General features: G+C 36.3%; 1 protein-coding gene across 7 annotated transcripts in view; it reads left to right on the top strand.

Moving 5' to 3' along the window:
• Positions 1 to 7,966, top strand: part of blot (bloated tubules) — a 208,022-nt gene extending 200,056 nt beyond the window's left edge. For all 7 annotated transcript variants that reach the window (XM_067790042.1, XM_067790039.1, XM_067790040.1 and 4 more), the window contains 2 exons: positions 230 to 366; positions 2,697 to 7,966. In XM_067790042.1, the coding sequence (XP_067646143.1) occupies positions 230 to 366; positions 2,697 to 4,581 (2,022 nt within the window). In that variant the 3' untranslated portion in view covers positions 4,582 to 7,966. The remainder of the gene's footprint in view (positions 1 to 229; positions 367 to 2,696) is intronic.
• Positions 7,967 to 15,396: the final 7,430 nt, after the last annotated feature.

Below are 15,396 nucleotides of genomic sequence, written 5' to 3'. Positions count from 1 at the left end.
AAAGTTCTGGCAGCACTGTTTCGCATGCTGTGCGCTTATGACCGTAACAAATTGTGCGAACAAATTATTTGCTCGCTGCAGCTCAGATTGATTTATTATTTCGCAGCAAACCCATTTGACTCCATATTACAGTTATATGCGCTCATTTAAGGTCAATATTTCATACACGTATTTACTTGTTTTGTTTTAAGTTGCAATTAACTTATATTTTTTCTCAAATACTTTTTAGAATGGCTATACGGTTATCGGTAATAGCGGTCAGGAATGTTTGCAGCGCACATTTTTAATGCCATTTTGGGAGAATCCAATGTATTTTGGTATTTTGGCTGTTGGTTTGATCGGAATTTGGATTGTGGTGATGTTGTGGTTAGTATTTTTTGAAAGGTTAATTAAGTAATTTAGATTAATTATTGTTTATATAATACTTAAGGCGAGTTGTCTTCAATGATATATTCATATGTCAACAAAAGTGTTGTGTGTTTAGTGAGTGATGTACACTGAAAGAAAAAGACTGGTAAAATCAACCGAAATATGGGTCAATTCAACCGAAATTTCTGTCAATTTTTATCCACCGCAACAAGATGTTGAATCAACTGCGCACAAATCGTTGATTCGTAATTGACCGTTTTAGTAGTCAAAGTACCTATGTTGCGGCATTTGCAAGGCAGACGAATTTTCAATGAGATCTTTTCCGAGTGCCGAGGGGCGACCCCGATTAGGAAAATTTTCTTCTAATTGAAAAACCTTATTTCAAAAATTTTCATGTTGCTTTGCCCGGGTGTGAACTCAGGGTCTTCGGTGTGGTAGGCGGAGCACGATACCATCACAACACGGCGGCCACCATATACATACGTAAATATGTGCATACATATAGTACACAGCATACATAAGTACAAAGTAGAGAGCGTAGTGAGCGTAAAATTCTCCTTGAAATTTGCTCATGAAATGACCAGTGAGATCAGTTGTGTTAACAAAAAAATCAGTTAGGTTGATTAGGAATCTGTCAATTTTACAGAATTTTGTTAACTTAAGAGCGACAATTTCTCTTCTGTTTAAATGACTAATTTGTTCGCTTGACAAAGAACTCGGTCGAATTAACCATAATTCGATCAATTTCACCTAATCTCCGTTAAGTCAAGAACAACAGAACCGATTTGTTGATTTTACTAGCACCATTTCTTTCAGTGTATAAACTCATAACCACTGCGTGTTTGAAGATAAATCGTTTAAGCATTTTGTTTATGTATAAATTATAATAATTACTAAGATGTTACCAAACTTTACTTCCTTATAACAACATGCACATATACATAGATGAATGGCGATTTGTATTTTTTGATGCTCAATTTTTATTAGTAATTAAAATTACTGCTATTATTTTGCGCATTTAAATTAAAAACATGTTTAATATCCGCCAAATAATTCATGTTTGAAATAGACAACCGAAAGTAGAACTTTTAATTATAAGAATAGCCATAAAAAAAAAAAAATAATAAAAACTATCAAAACGGTATATAGTGCATAACTCTTTTTGAGATTATACAGCAGCGTACAAAAAAATAGCACTGAAAATGTTCAGCAAACTTTTTCTTGTTTTATTTTTGTTAATTGAAGAGACAATTTTTATGAATTTTGTAACTAAAACTATGCAGACAAATCTTAAAAACGTTTTCGAAAAAAATTTGAAAATTCGAGTAAATTTTGAGAAAATTTCGAAATTTTTATTCTCTGATTTTTTTTCAGTAAGCAGTTTTGTAGCCCAATTAATTTTAGTCTAACAAAATACGAGTCATAGGTCTTCCAAATTTAGCATTGATCTTTAACAATTTTTCTAACTAAGGGTGTTTTTTTTTGTAGATTTTACTCAATAAAGCTAAAGTTCGAAACCTTCGTAAAATTTTCTCGAATTTTCTAGTTTTTTCGAAAACGTGTTTGGAAATATGTTTTGATTACATAATTTATGTACGTTATACTATATGATAAGTTACTCGGCTAGGGCTTAGTCAGCCTTTAATATGGTAACGTAAACAGAATATTTGCGAAAGTGTCATATCAGTATCTGCAGTGAAGGTGATCGGCCAAAAAAGCGTTCGTTTAGGATGTGCACAGGCGTTTCTAGTGTAAAGTCAGTTGTTCATGTTGTTGTTGTTGTTGTAACAGCAACAGGCGCGACCGAACACAAATTGTCATCAATATCCTCTAACGGGAGTCGAAGGAAACTTACAGTTTCAACTGAGGCGGACCATGGTGAGAGGAGTGTTAGAGGCGTTCATTCCATATTACGATTGAAGAGATGGTTGATGTCTTGTAGGGACACATTCCAAGCAGGACATACATTTTGTAAGTCGGGGGAGTGCGTTCCTCTTCTGCGAGTTCTGGGTATTTTTCTTCTGGATTCGTCGGGCAATTCCTGGCAAGAGGTCCGACGCCTGTTTGTGGATATCACTCAGGACCTGCTTGTACTTTTTTGCTTCGCACGTCCGTGTTCTCAGCTGCCATATTTCATAGTGCTTACGGAAACGAGGACGGCGTCACTTGATAACATAGGTCCTGATTTTTAATAGGGGTTTTCAGCTTGTTCATTTGTAATCCCTGATTTAGCTTAAATATTAAGGATATACTCTAAGAAGAAAAGAAAAAATTAGAAGAAAATCCAATAAAACGCAAAAAATTTACCTTTTTTCTTTCTTCTACAGCACTCACAATGGACGTTTCCTGCGCCGCAGCCTATTTTTCTTCGGCATATTCGGTTTCCTGCTGCTATGCTGTCTTACCGGTTGGGAAGTGTACAACTCATTTCAGCGTTCTTATTTTCCGGATCTATGGCCTTTCGATTCAACGCTGCTAATGGAGTCAAACATTTGGTTCAATGCGCTCATGCAAGTACTCTTCGCTACCAATTGTGGTTTTGGCGCACTGCCGGCGCTTACTGGCAAATTCTTATACAAAGGTGATACTGTGCGCACCTCCATCGTTTATTTATGCTTCAATTTGTTGGTGAATGCCATTGCCGTCACGCTGTTCATGGTACAATTTGATCTCTCAGCAAATAGTGGTAATATGATTGACGAATTGAAACCGCTTACTGCAGTCTATGATCGCGTTTTGTATGATCGTCCAAGCAATGAGCTGATCGCACGCACCATACCCATTCTAATCTATACGCTGATGGTCATATCTGCCATTATCACATTAACAGTATCCATTTACACAGTGACACGCCTTGTGCCGCGTCATCCGAATTATGTCATTAGCTTGGTGGCGTTAGTGATGGCGATCATATCATTGGCGGCGCCTAAGTTCATTATAGCGCGCATATTGGATACACGCATAGTTGGTACAATGTTAATTACAGCGCTTGTTTTTGAATTAATTGCAAACTGCTGGATTTATGGTGTTAAGAATATCTACACAGATTTGGAATTTTCAATTGGACGTCCAATTTTTAAGGCGTGGATGTTGTTGTGGTGCCTTTGTCCGGCCATTTTAACAGCGCTGTTGGTATGGTGGTGTTCTGATGATGATCAATATGATTTGATTGCGACATATGTCCCACGTTGGGCGCCGATTATAGTCGTCTTGTTGGTCATCTTCATTATTGCTTGCGTGCAAATATTTCGTCAAGTTGAATATAATTTCTTTGGTATGATTTGTGAAGCTTCAAAGCCAGCAAAAGAGTGGGGACCAACAGATCCGCTAGCGCGTCATGCCTGGAAGCAATGGCGTTCGGTATGTCAAGATACTGGAAGACGTGATTTTACATTACGCAGGCGTGGTACACGCGATTACACGCACTCAATCAAGAAGGGACAGTATTCGAATGCAAGTAAATATGGAAATGGTCATGCAGTACCGCAGCAACAACAAAATTGGAAGCAATCAACAACGGGTAATAGCTCGCCAAATTACAGTGGCTCTATGTTTGGTGATTCAGCAATCGAGGAAGATATTAGCGTTGATAAATTTCCAGGTGTAGCACAGCAATTCATGCCTTTCCATACCACAGATGGTAAGCCTTTGCGTTATTCAAATCGTTCACGCGCCCAACCGCAACAGCGCACTGCCACACAAAAACATCACCAGCAACAGCAACATCATCATCATCAACAACATAGAGACCAACTTAAGCAACAACAAGACTTCCAAGAAGATGATCAGCTACCTTCTCCACCACCGCCGCCAAGTCAAGTGCATGCTATGCGTCCACCCTCCATGCATGTGGAAAAACATCGCGAGATTGTTTATATAAGAAGATTATCAGATGATGGACGTCATGCGACACGTATCGAAATCACGCCATCAAATGAATCAATAACATATGGCAGCACGAATACGATTACTGCAAATGGTGGCGCACGTAATCCTATGTCTCGTCTAAATGGTAATGGTCCACATGTCAAACGCTCCTCCAGCACCAGCGTTGTCGAGCATAATCGTCACTCTGTTGCGAGTTTGGGTGGTAAGGCTGGAGTGGGAGGAAAACCGAAATTACCAACGCAAAATGCGAGCAATGGCAGCACCGACCATATTTGCTGGCGTAAGTTCAATGTAAATGCGCAGGAGTATTCTACAGAGCTGTGAGGCGTGAAAGGAATTGCTGTCGATATTAATACACATGCACATATTAAATACATACATACATATATATAAATGTACAACAAAAGACTTTTCCGTACCCAAGATAAATTTGTTTATAAAGTAATTGTAATTATTAGTGTAAGTGATCGATAATTCGTAGTTGTAGTAGTAAAAAATCCACACACTTAGACAATTCCAAATTGAATGAACCATTTAGCATACATATTAGGGTGGTCCTTCAAAATAAAAAAAAGTCGTTTTTCAGCTTCACCATTTCAAATGGTAATACTATGGCCAGGTACGGGGTAGACGTATAGGACAGTTGTTAAAACTCCAATTGTTGGTACAAGACCACCTGCCTCGACAACAATTTGTTTACCCTTGCCACTTTGAGTCTGTGAGTTTTGGTCGCCTCTGATTAACTGGTTGGTTTCCTTTGCTTATAAACACCATGGCTCAAGTAGTACCCGGGGCACTTTTTTTATCGAGCTTGCATGCAACCATTTATTGTTGCCTGCTATTACGACACTCGACACAATGTTGGAATCTTTTGGATTGGTCGAAGAACCTTCTGATACCCTTTGGATTGGAAATAGTTCTTTCCTTAATATATTAAGCGGTTACTCTGTCCTCTGTGTCGAACAAGGAGCAGTTTCACGTACGCGAATCTCCATAAGTAACTGAAACTTAAGTTTACTACTGTAATATATTCATCATTTTAAAATTGCTTTGTTTGTTTAAGACATACTAACATACTATCGCCCCATATATACTTCAATATGGGTCCCATGATAGACGTACTACACCACATCACGAGATTGGATTTTGAACCTCCGTTTCTACTAGATATTCTTTCGAAGGAGTCGTAGCTATATATATAGGTTTTTTTCATCTTTTGTTTGCTGCTCATTTCCAAGCAGAAGTTACAGTCTATCTCCACGCCCATATTCTTTAATGTCGTGGAGAGTGAGAGAGCAGCGCCATTTAGAGTGGGAAGACAAAACTGTGATATTTTGTTTTGTTAGTAAAAATTATCAGCAACATCTTATTTGGGTTAACATTAAGTGCGCTTATGGCCACTTATACATGAAGCTACAAAGCGCTTCCTGTAAAAATTCTCTTAGCGTTTAGAGAAATGGACTTCGTAGACCGATAGTAACGTCGTCTGCATTGTGATAATAACAACTACTTTATCTCCATTTTATAGAGCTCGAGTATATTCTTTTTCAGTGCACTGACCGAAAAAAAAACGGTGAGAGATCTCTTTCCTGGACAGTTCCTCAGCTTACGCGACGGGTTGTGGTTACCGAATCCATTTTTTTAGTATTACCCTATATTCCAACGTCAATTGCGCCAAGAGGGCAGATATGGCTATTTATGCCTTAACCATCTTCAACAGGGACCAAACTTTATTTGTTGTATCTTTGATTGTTTGGGGGTGACACTGATAAAAACCATTTGATTTTTAAGGATCACCCTAATACACATCTTCTCGCGTAGTACTTTTAGCTGTATTTTAAATTAGTTGTTAATAAGAAGTCCAAATGTAAATATTAACAAAGTCTTAGTTATATACTATTTTGATAAATTGTATTAGCTTTAACTGAAAATCAATCAGATTACAATGACCAACACGAATAATTAAGAATTAAGATTTATTTACGAGCAGGAAGTCTTATAATTAAGCAGTTAATTAAGGGATAAAGAGAGGTTATGGCGCGAGCGCTTGAAGGCACATGACGCGAAAAACCCAAACAGGTGAAGTCAGTAGTACAGCAACAAAAATGTGACGGCTCTATGATGGTCATGAATCTTGAAGTAGTAGGGAGGGGAAGTTTTGGTACTTTTTCACTACCTTAGTAATGTAATGTACGGAAAAGAGCCAAACTCGGTAAAACTCTACACTAGAAACGGGGACAAGAAATAAAAGAGAAGAGAAAACAGAGGAATGGAAGGAAAACGTAGAGGAAGTTGGAAGGAAGCTTAAAAAGTAAATGGAGCAAGAGGAAGATGGAGAGTAAGAGTAAAAGTAGGAATGAGGGTAATGGTTTGCGAGAAAGTGTTAAAAAAGAGGTTACCAGGAATATTAAGAATAAGCATAACATTAAGAGTAATAGAGAGAGTTAGATAAATGAGAGGCAGGTGGTAAGATAGACAAAGTGAGAACAATGTCTGTTGGGTTTGATAATACGACTGGGAGTGTTTCATGTTTGTTTCCAGGGTTGCCCAAAGTTCTTCAAAATAAGTTCTGGTAAACCAACTTTTTTTTTGCCATTAGGTAAATATATAAGTCCTGATTTGCTGTAGTCTCGTTGCTATTAAACCTCTGTCGTTATATATTTTTACACCAGCCACCTCTTTCTGCTCAATGAGCCTATCTCAACGCTTGGTTTACAAAGGTAAATGTTGGGTCTTGGGACCGTATACCGTCAATCACGGGTTTTCGTATTACAGGCCTCGCAGATACTCATCCGCGACTTTATGATATTGTTCCAGATCGTCATTTATCTCTTACAATGTGGTACACTGAAGATGCAGCCATTTAGTTCCGTTGAATAACATTTTTCCATTTCATCTCAGGAAAAGAAACTAAACCCTCCCACAAAAGAAAATGCAAACCGCAGGCGTAAATTTCCTGCACTTCTTCATACTTCATATTTTAGAAAGTCATTAATGTATTATTTTTTCAAGATAATGAAAATATCAAAGTCAAGAAGCAACACTTAAATGTGTACGAGTATTTGTCAAATGCGACTCCACTTTGTTATATTGATTTCACCCGTCCGGTTTATTGCATCAAGTGCAGGCACTAAAATTAACAAAAAAAAAAGAAGATAATATAAAGAAAAAAGCATTGTGAAAGCAGAAATAAAAATAGAAACAAAAATTATAATAGAACTAAAAATAATATTAAATAATTAAAAACTGAAATGAATATAATACAAAATTTAGATACAAAAAATGCATGAAAAATCAATGGACTGTAAGAAAAAAAATTATTTATAAAAATTTATAAAAATAGGTAAAATAATATAAGCAATAATAAACAAGAGTGGAATAGGTAAACAAATAATTTGTTATTATTGTGATTTAGTCTTTGGATTAAAGATGGGTTTATTAACAAAGATCTGAAAAAAAGAACTAATGTTACTTGTATTAGTGAAACTGTTTACTTAATAAAAGAAAAAAATATTATAATTTAAAATAGACTTAACTTGCATCTAAAATTTATTTATGAAATGTAACATTACAATAAACCGCCTATGTATATTGAATTTATACTTTGTTAAGAACATTGGCGTATGTGCCTTAAGTATGCAACGAATATATATTTACCACGATATACAAATAAATAAATTCAAAGTAATTATAATACAAAAAGACTAAACTTTTTAATTCCCGAAAAGAGTTTTGGAAGTAGCAGATTTGGCTACGTCTTGATAAAATGGATTTTCTTTTATTAGTACTATATGTCAAAATATTTTAAACAAAGTAATAACGAACTTGGCCACTCCCTTTTGACCACACTTTTTTTTTCTGTAGGAATTCTTGCGTCAAATGAGAGAAAAAAATTTAACCCGATGAATCTAATTTTTTTTGGAAATTTGAAAAATGTTTTAAATGAAAATTATAACATTAAAATAAACAAGTAAGGAAGGCTAAGTTCGCGTGTAACCGAACATTACATACTCAGCTAAGAGCTTGGGAGACAAAATAAGGGAAATTCATCATGTAGGAAAATGAACCCAGAGTAACTCTCGAATGTGTTTGTACGATATGGGTATCAAATGAAAGGCGTTAATGAGTATTTTAAAAGGGAGTGGGCCTTAGTTCTATAGGTGGACGCCTTTTCGAGATATCGCCATAAAGGTGGACCAGGGGTGACTTTAGAATGTGTTTGTACGATATGGGTATCAAATTAAAGGTATTAATGAGGGTTTTAAAAGGGAGTGGCCTTTAGTTGTATAAGTGAAGGCGTTTTCGATATATCGGCCAAAATATGGACCAGAGTGACCCAGAACATCATCTGTCGGGTACCGCTAATTTATTTATATATGTAATACCACGAACAGTATTCCTGCCAAGATTCCAAGGGCTTTGATTTCGCCCTCCAGAACTTTTTTATTTCCTTCCACTTAATATGGTAGGTGTCACACCCATTTTACAAAGTTTTTTCTACAGTTATATTTTGCGTCAGTAAACCAATCCAATTACCATGTTTCATCCCTCTTTTTCGTATTTGGTATAGAATTATGGCATTTTTTAACTTTTTGTAATTTTCTATATCGAAAAAGTGGGCGTGGTCATATCCAGGTTTCGGCCATTTTTTATACCAAGATAAAGTCAGTTCAGATAAGTACCTGAACTAAGTTTAGTAAAGATATATCGATTTTTGCTCAAATTATCGTGTTAACGGCCGAGCGGAAGGACGGGGGGACGACTGTGTATAAAAAATGGGCGTGGCTCCAACCGATTTCGCCCATTTTAAGAGAAAACAGTTATCGTCACAGGGTCTATGCCCATACCAAATTTCACAAAGATTGGTAAATTTTTGGTCGACTTATGGCATTAAAAGTATTATAGACAAATTAAATGAAAAGGGCAGAGCCACGCCCATTTTTAAATTTTCCTTTATTTTTGTATTTTTTTTTGTTAAAATTTTACTTTTAAAAATTTTGTTTTTTTAAAGTAGGCGTGTTCTTTATCCGATTATGCTAACTTTCATTTAGCACATATATAGTGATATTAGTAACGGTCTTGCCAAATTTCATCATGATATCTTCAACGACTGCCAAATTACAGCTTGCAAAACTTTTAAATTACCTTCTTTTAATAGTGGGCGGTGCCAGGCCCATTGTCCACAATTTTACTAATTTTCTATTCTGCGTCATAAGGTCAATCCACCTACCAAGTTTCATCCCTTTATCCGTCTTTGGCACTGAATTATCGCATTTTTTCGGTTTTTCGAAATTTTCGATATCGAGGCGTGGTTATAGTCCGATATCGTTCATTTTAAATAGCGATCTGAGATGAGTACCCAGGAATCTACATACCAAATTTCATCAAGATACCTCAAAATTTATTCAAGTTATCGTGTTAACGGACAGACGGCCGGACGGACGGACATGGCTCAATGAAATTTTTTTTCAATACTGATGATTTTAATATATGGAAGTCTATATCTATCTCGATTCCTTTATACCTGTACAACCAACCGGTATCCAATCAAATTAAATATACTCTGTGTGCAAAGCATGCTGAGTATAAAAAGAAGAAATAAATGCAAGGCGCGATAGCCTCCGAAGAGATTTAGGCCGAGCTTCTCTAATAATTTGCGTCGAGCTCCTTTAAATTTTTCCCACAAACTGGCGAAACGGGACTTTCATGTCTTGTGCCGACTCCGAACGGCATCTGCAAGTTTTCACTGAGACGCCTTTCATGGCAGAAATACACTCGGCGTGCATGCCAAATCACTGCAGAGGGTCGACCCCGTTTGGATGCTGCCGTTGATGCTGCTTTGGTCGGAGTGCGAACCTAGGATCTTCGGTGTGGTAGGCGGAGCACGCTACCATTCACACCTTACAGCAATATAAAGTATGTAAATACATCAGTTTTCGGAGCGCTGAATGAATTACCGCCTGTGCTATTGATGATGCTATTTCTGACACTTTTGCTCACTGACTTGTGTGCTGATGTTCTGTTGCAGTTGTCCACTATTATGTTGGTAGGATCAATAGTCGGCGCAAACAGTTTCGAGTTGTTGTAACTACAAAAACAAACTTGGAACGTTAAGAATACTAGCCCGACTGCAGCGGAAACAATTTGGTTGGTCCCTGGAACGTTTACATCTGTGGATTTTAATCGCCTCTCACGACCAGCATGCTGGACCCATATTACGTGTTACAATCAGTGACTGAAAACCATTTGAGTGAATCAAAGGATAACTATGCAACTGGGAAACTATTTCTAAAAATTATAATAAGCTATTTGTCGCTAGTTCGCATATTTTAAGCCGATCCACTATTTTAGAGCTAGTGTGATTTAAAAAATGACTTTCGTTCACGGATTGTGAAACGTGGTACGTACCCTGGATATCATCGTGCTGCCTTCTAATCCAGTACGCCTTGAATCCGAATTGTAATAGATTTACTTGCGAATCAAGCTGTGCTGGCGGTTGGCGAAATTTCCGATGCAAAGGTCCTTCGAATAATCCAAAACACATATATATAACTTCTCCACCAAAGTTGAAGTAGTTGGCAAGACTGATTCTTGATACAACTCTTGCTGAAATTTTTCGCCCTGATAGCTCTGGTTCACAAGCAGAAGAAGTCCAAAGAAACTACATATATTTACCTTTTCCGTCTTTAACAAATGATTTTTGTACGACCCAAAATGTGTAGTCGGCCCACAAATTGTTAATGCACTTCTTTACAATTTTTTAAAGTAAGAATTCTGACAACAACAAAATATTTCTTTTGCAAAAGAAGGTACAATCTTTGATTTGCTTTGCTACATAGTCGACTAAGTCAGTTCCTAAGCTGTTAAAAATGTTGAAAATGTCTTATAGTTAAATCTTATAGTTGCAGGCAAACCGAAAAAAGAAATGTTTTGATCAAACTTTTTCGAAAAATAAGAGCTGTACCACAAGATTTTACTTAAAATGCGCTATATCAGAATTTTCTGGACTCAAACCAGATTTTATTTTAAAGATCTATCCCCATTACAAATTTATATGGAAATGTAATTTTAAAAAGCTTCATTAACCATTTTTATTTTTGATGAATGTGGGGGCTAGTATTTAAGATATAATGGATTTCCATCTTTCACTTTAAGAAATCCCATAGTGATTCTGCAATTCTTGCAAATTGGTTCTCAAATGGTATCGAAATGATTCCAAAAATAATCCAGAACTGATCATATTTAACCGAAATAGTTTCGGAATGGTCCATTAATATACAATCTGCAAAATTTGATCGACGTCCATCAATCTGTTAAAAATGGCACCTTCTGGATAAAGGTGGCACTTAGCTCCTTGTTGGTTGATAGCGACACGTCCCTTTTACGGATATATTTATAAGTTTCCCTTCAATTCTTATAGGAGACGGAACCTACTAAAGATTTTAGATAAATTAAGTTCGCGAAAACACTTTTTGCATGGATGAATAATAATAATCACCTTCTTCTTTTCAATTTGATAATTTTTTCTGTTTTCTAATTTTGTCCCAAAAATCCAGCGTTTCCGGAATTTCCACTCTACTATCCAATTGAAAACTGAAAAACGGTTTTTTGTGGAACTAACATTTTTCGAATAACTACCAAACCACTTATAGGAAAATAAGGAATAATCTATCATTCAATGAAATTTCAGGTGAGATGAAGCGTATTTGAAAAAATGCTGATGATGTGATGGGATGTTTTTGCAAAAAAGTTTGAAATAAGACTATAGGCTTGGCTGATAGGAAAAAGTGAGGTTATATTCTATGGAGGTTTCGATACGACATATTCGTTTTGGGAAGTGGACGCAGTGGCAAACGCAAATAAATCAGCTGCTAGCTATGACACCGATGGTAATGGCTGCTAGACTATCATACTTATACCATTTTCTCAAACACAAAACTTAATGGCTGCCATCGAAATCGTAATATCTTGATACGAGTTTTGTCTTGATATTGAAATCTGTCTCTTTGGTTGATCCAGCGTGAAATGACTCCTTCACGCTTTACAGCTTTTCCGGCTAGCCGATATTAAAAAATCTACAACAATATGCGGTTCTAAGGACTGTCCCTCTTAAACGTCTAGAGGAATTATAAGTGCCGTTACAGTGTATAGTTATTGTTTAAGTGAGATTTTGATGGCCGATTATGCCAAGAACAATTTAAGGAAATGCCTTCTATTTTAATAATTTGCTTAAATTAAAATTATAAACAAAAAACAACAAACTATAAATTGGCTCCTTTTTTGTTATGGATATACAAATTAAAAATTTTGTCAATCGTTAAACTAAACATTATAATAAGTTCATGCGTATTTCTATCAAAAAATACAAAAAATAAAATGTATATGCGGAATGAATATTAATATAACCAGTTGGCAATAAATTATATAACTAGCGCAAAAACCTCACGCACAAACAAAATTTTATAGCCAATACTCGTGTTTATGTTATTTATCGAAGTGGCTCATCAACATCGTAAATGATTGACAGACATTTGTATATATTTAGTATTTTTGGAGGAACTACTCATGAACGAAGTAACTTCAACATGCAGAATCTGACGAGAAAATCAGATTGAAGAATTCAGTTTCAGCCAAATCTAGAATAAATTACCACAGGGAAGTTCCAGGGTTCAAGTGCCAGGTTAGGTTGAACTGGTCCGAAAGTTGTATCTATTAAAAAAAATGTTCTGGTGGGTTCGCTACTCGGCATTTGTTTAACAAACACTCCCAGTGTATTTCGGCCAGGAAAAGTTTCTCAGTGAAAATCCATCTGCCTTGCAGATACCGTTCGAAGTCGGCATAAAAAGTATAGGTCCCACCACGCATATCTCGTCGGAGGTTAATCGTGCCAAGTAGAGTTGGTTTTTTTAGTTCAATGAAAAGATTAGTTCACTTCTTGTTCATTCAGTCCATCGAACGAGTTCTTTTGGCTCTTAGTTCGGTCACCTAATTGAACTGTTATTCAACCAATTGAACCAGTTCAATAGTTCAATTCTTCAATTAGTCAAATCTACTCACTCTCTGATTTAAACATCATATATGCCGCCAGCAACACTTATGGAAATTCGGCAGTACTTGCATTTAATTTTGTTTTCTTCACGACTTTCTTTAAAGTGCTTCCACATTTCACTTCGCTTTGGCATCTGAAACAAATCCTTACGTATTAAGCACACATTTTTCTAGTTAAATTTATGAAAGCAAAATGAAAACACTTAAAAAAAAAAAAAAATAATGTAAGGCGCGATAACCTCCGAAGAGACCTAAGGCCGAGCTTCTCTTCCAATTTCCGTCATGCTCCTATTGATTTTCCATACACATTGGCCGGACGGGACCTACATGTTTTATGCCGACTCCGAACGGCATCTGCAAGGCAGGTGAGTTTTCACTGAGAGCTTTTCATGGCAGAAATACACCCGGAGCGCTTGCCAAACACTGCCGAGGGGCGACCCCGCTTAGAAAAATTTTCTTCTAATTAAAAAACCTTATTTCTAAAATTTTGATGTTGCTTTGCCCGGGGTGCGAACCCTGCAGCACGCTACCATCACACCACGGTGGCCGCCGAAATGGAAACACTTACTGTTACATTTAAAAGACTAAACTTCTAAAATAAATTGTAAAACTTCACAAAATGACGATATAGGGGTAACCATCGCGAAATTCGACCAGCTGTTTTAATTTTGACAAAGAAGTGAATTGCCATACATTTTGATATCTTAATTTGCAAAGTTGCCACATAAAAGTTTGGTTCACTTTACTGAACAAACAAGCGGGCTAGTTCAATTAAAAGATCCAGTTCTTTCGTTTTTTAGTTCAATAGATCCCCAAGCCTAGTGCCAAATATTTTTCTTAAATGGCCGGATGACAATGTAAGAAGAACAACAAGTCTACGGCCCTAATCGACACCCATAAACTTATAGCAATCTGCACCAACGATAAGGCCTTAAGCATGTATGCAGAAAATATGAGTATTCTGCATAATGACCACTGCAGTAGTTGTAAAGACACTATCAAGTATACTATTTTGTATGTGAATGCCCGGCACTAGCTAGAACCTCAGCTAGATCCCTCTGAAACCATTTTCAAAAATTGAAATTCCAAATACTTTTGATTTTATAAACAATTCGGACTGGTGTTTATATATATCTGATATAGAATTTAATAGTTTCCGACTACCAGTTTTATGGCATCAAAATGGCTTTTCAAAAGCTACTTGGTCGTCCAACCATTATAACTACCCAACTCAATGAGGAATTGTTTACACACCCTGTATTTTAGTAATGGGACGAAAATAAGTTCTGGTGTTTGGGATATTCAAATAAGAGATTTGTAACCACTGGTCAAGTAGACAACTTTAATAAATATGTATTGTATCACTAAACCGGATAATCTTTTATTTAGCTTAGTTGCCATTAAGAATTTAATACCGGTTGGCTAATAATTTAAAGTAAATCTTATTGTGAATACAGAAACAACTTTCACTTATAGCTTACACGTGTCAAAAATTCCAAACTGCATATGTCAGAATTGAGACAAAGCTGTAGGGAAAAATGCGTCCCATCTTTCGTGGCTCAGAATAACTTTGATGGCTGCAGAAATTGACGTTGACTATATATTACATAATTGACTCAAGAGCAAGATGAGAATACATGTTACGACGGTCTTACACAAAGACCCCATAAATGGCCCGCAATTAGCTTTGATTAACAAAAATACAAAAAGCCCACTATGCAATTTCGAGCATTAGAGGGAGTGTTGAAATTTATGTGGGAGCAACGCTTTTTATTGCTTCAACAAGTTAATTTAAGTAGAATGAGAAAGATTTTGGAACGGTCGTGGCTTATATAAGGAGCGCGATTATTTAAAATAAATTGCTTGATTCCATATACTTGCTTGCGCATCCGTTTATGGTAAATATATGTACTGTAGGGTGGTCCTTATTATTGGAATTTTAAAAAATTAACGGGGTACGCCGTATAGTCAGTCTTTATTTAAAAATACTGATGCCGTATGCTCTTTTATTTTTTTAAGGGATTTAAAAGGTCGATACGAAGGTCAAACTTTTAGAAAAAACATTGTAATAACCCTCTCTCGACGTATTGA

The sequence above is a fragment of the Eurosta solidaginis genome, chromosome 5, assembly GCF_040869045.1.
Source record: "Eurosta solidaginis isolate ZX-2024a chromosome 5, ASM4086904v1, whole genome shotgun sequence".
NCBI lineage: Eukaryota > Metazoa > Arthropoda > Insecta > Diptera > Tephritidae > Eurosta > Eurosta solidaginis.
Note: the sequence above shows the minus strand (reverse complement) of the source record. Positions and strands in the feature narration are given on the sequence as shown.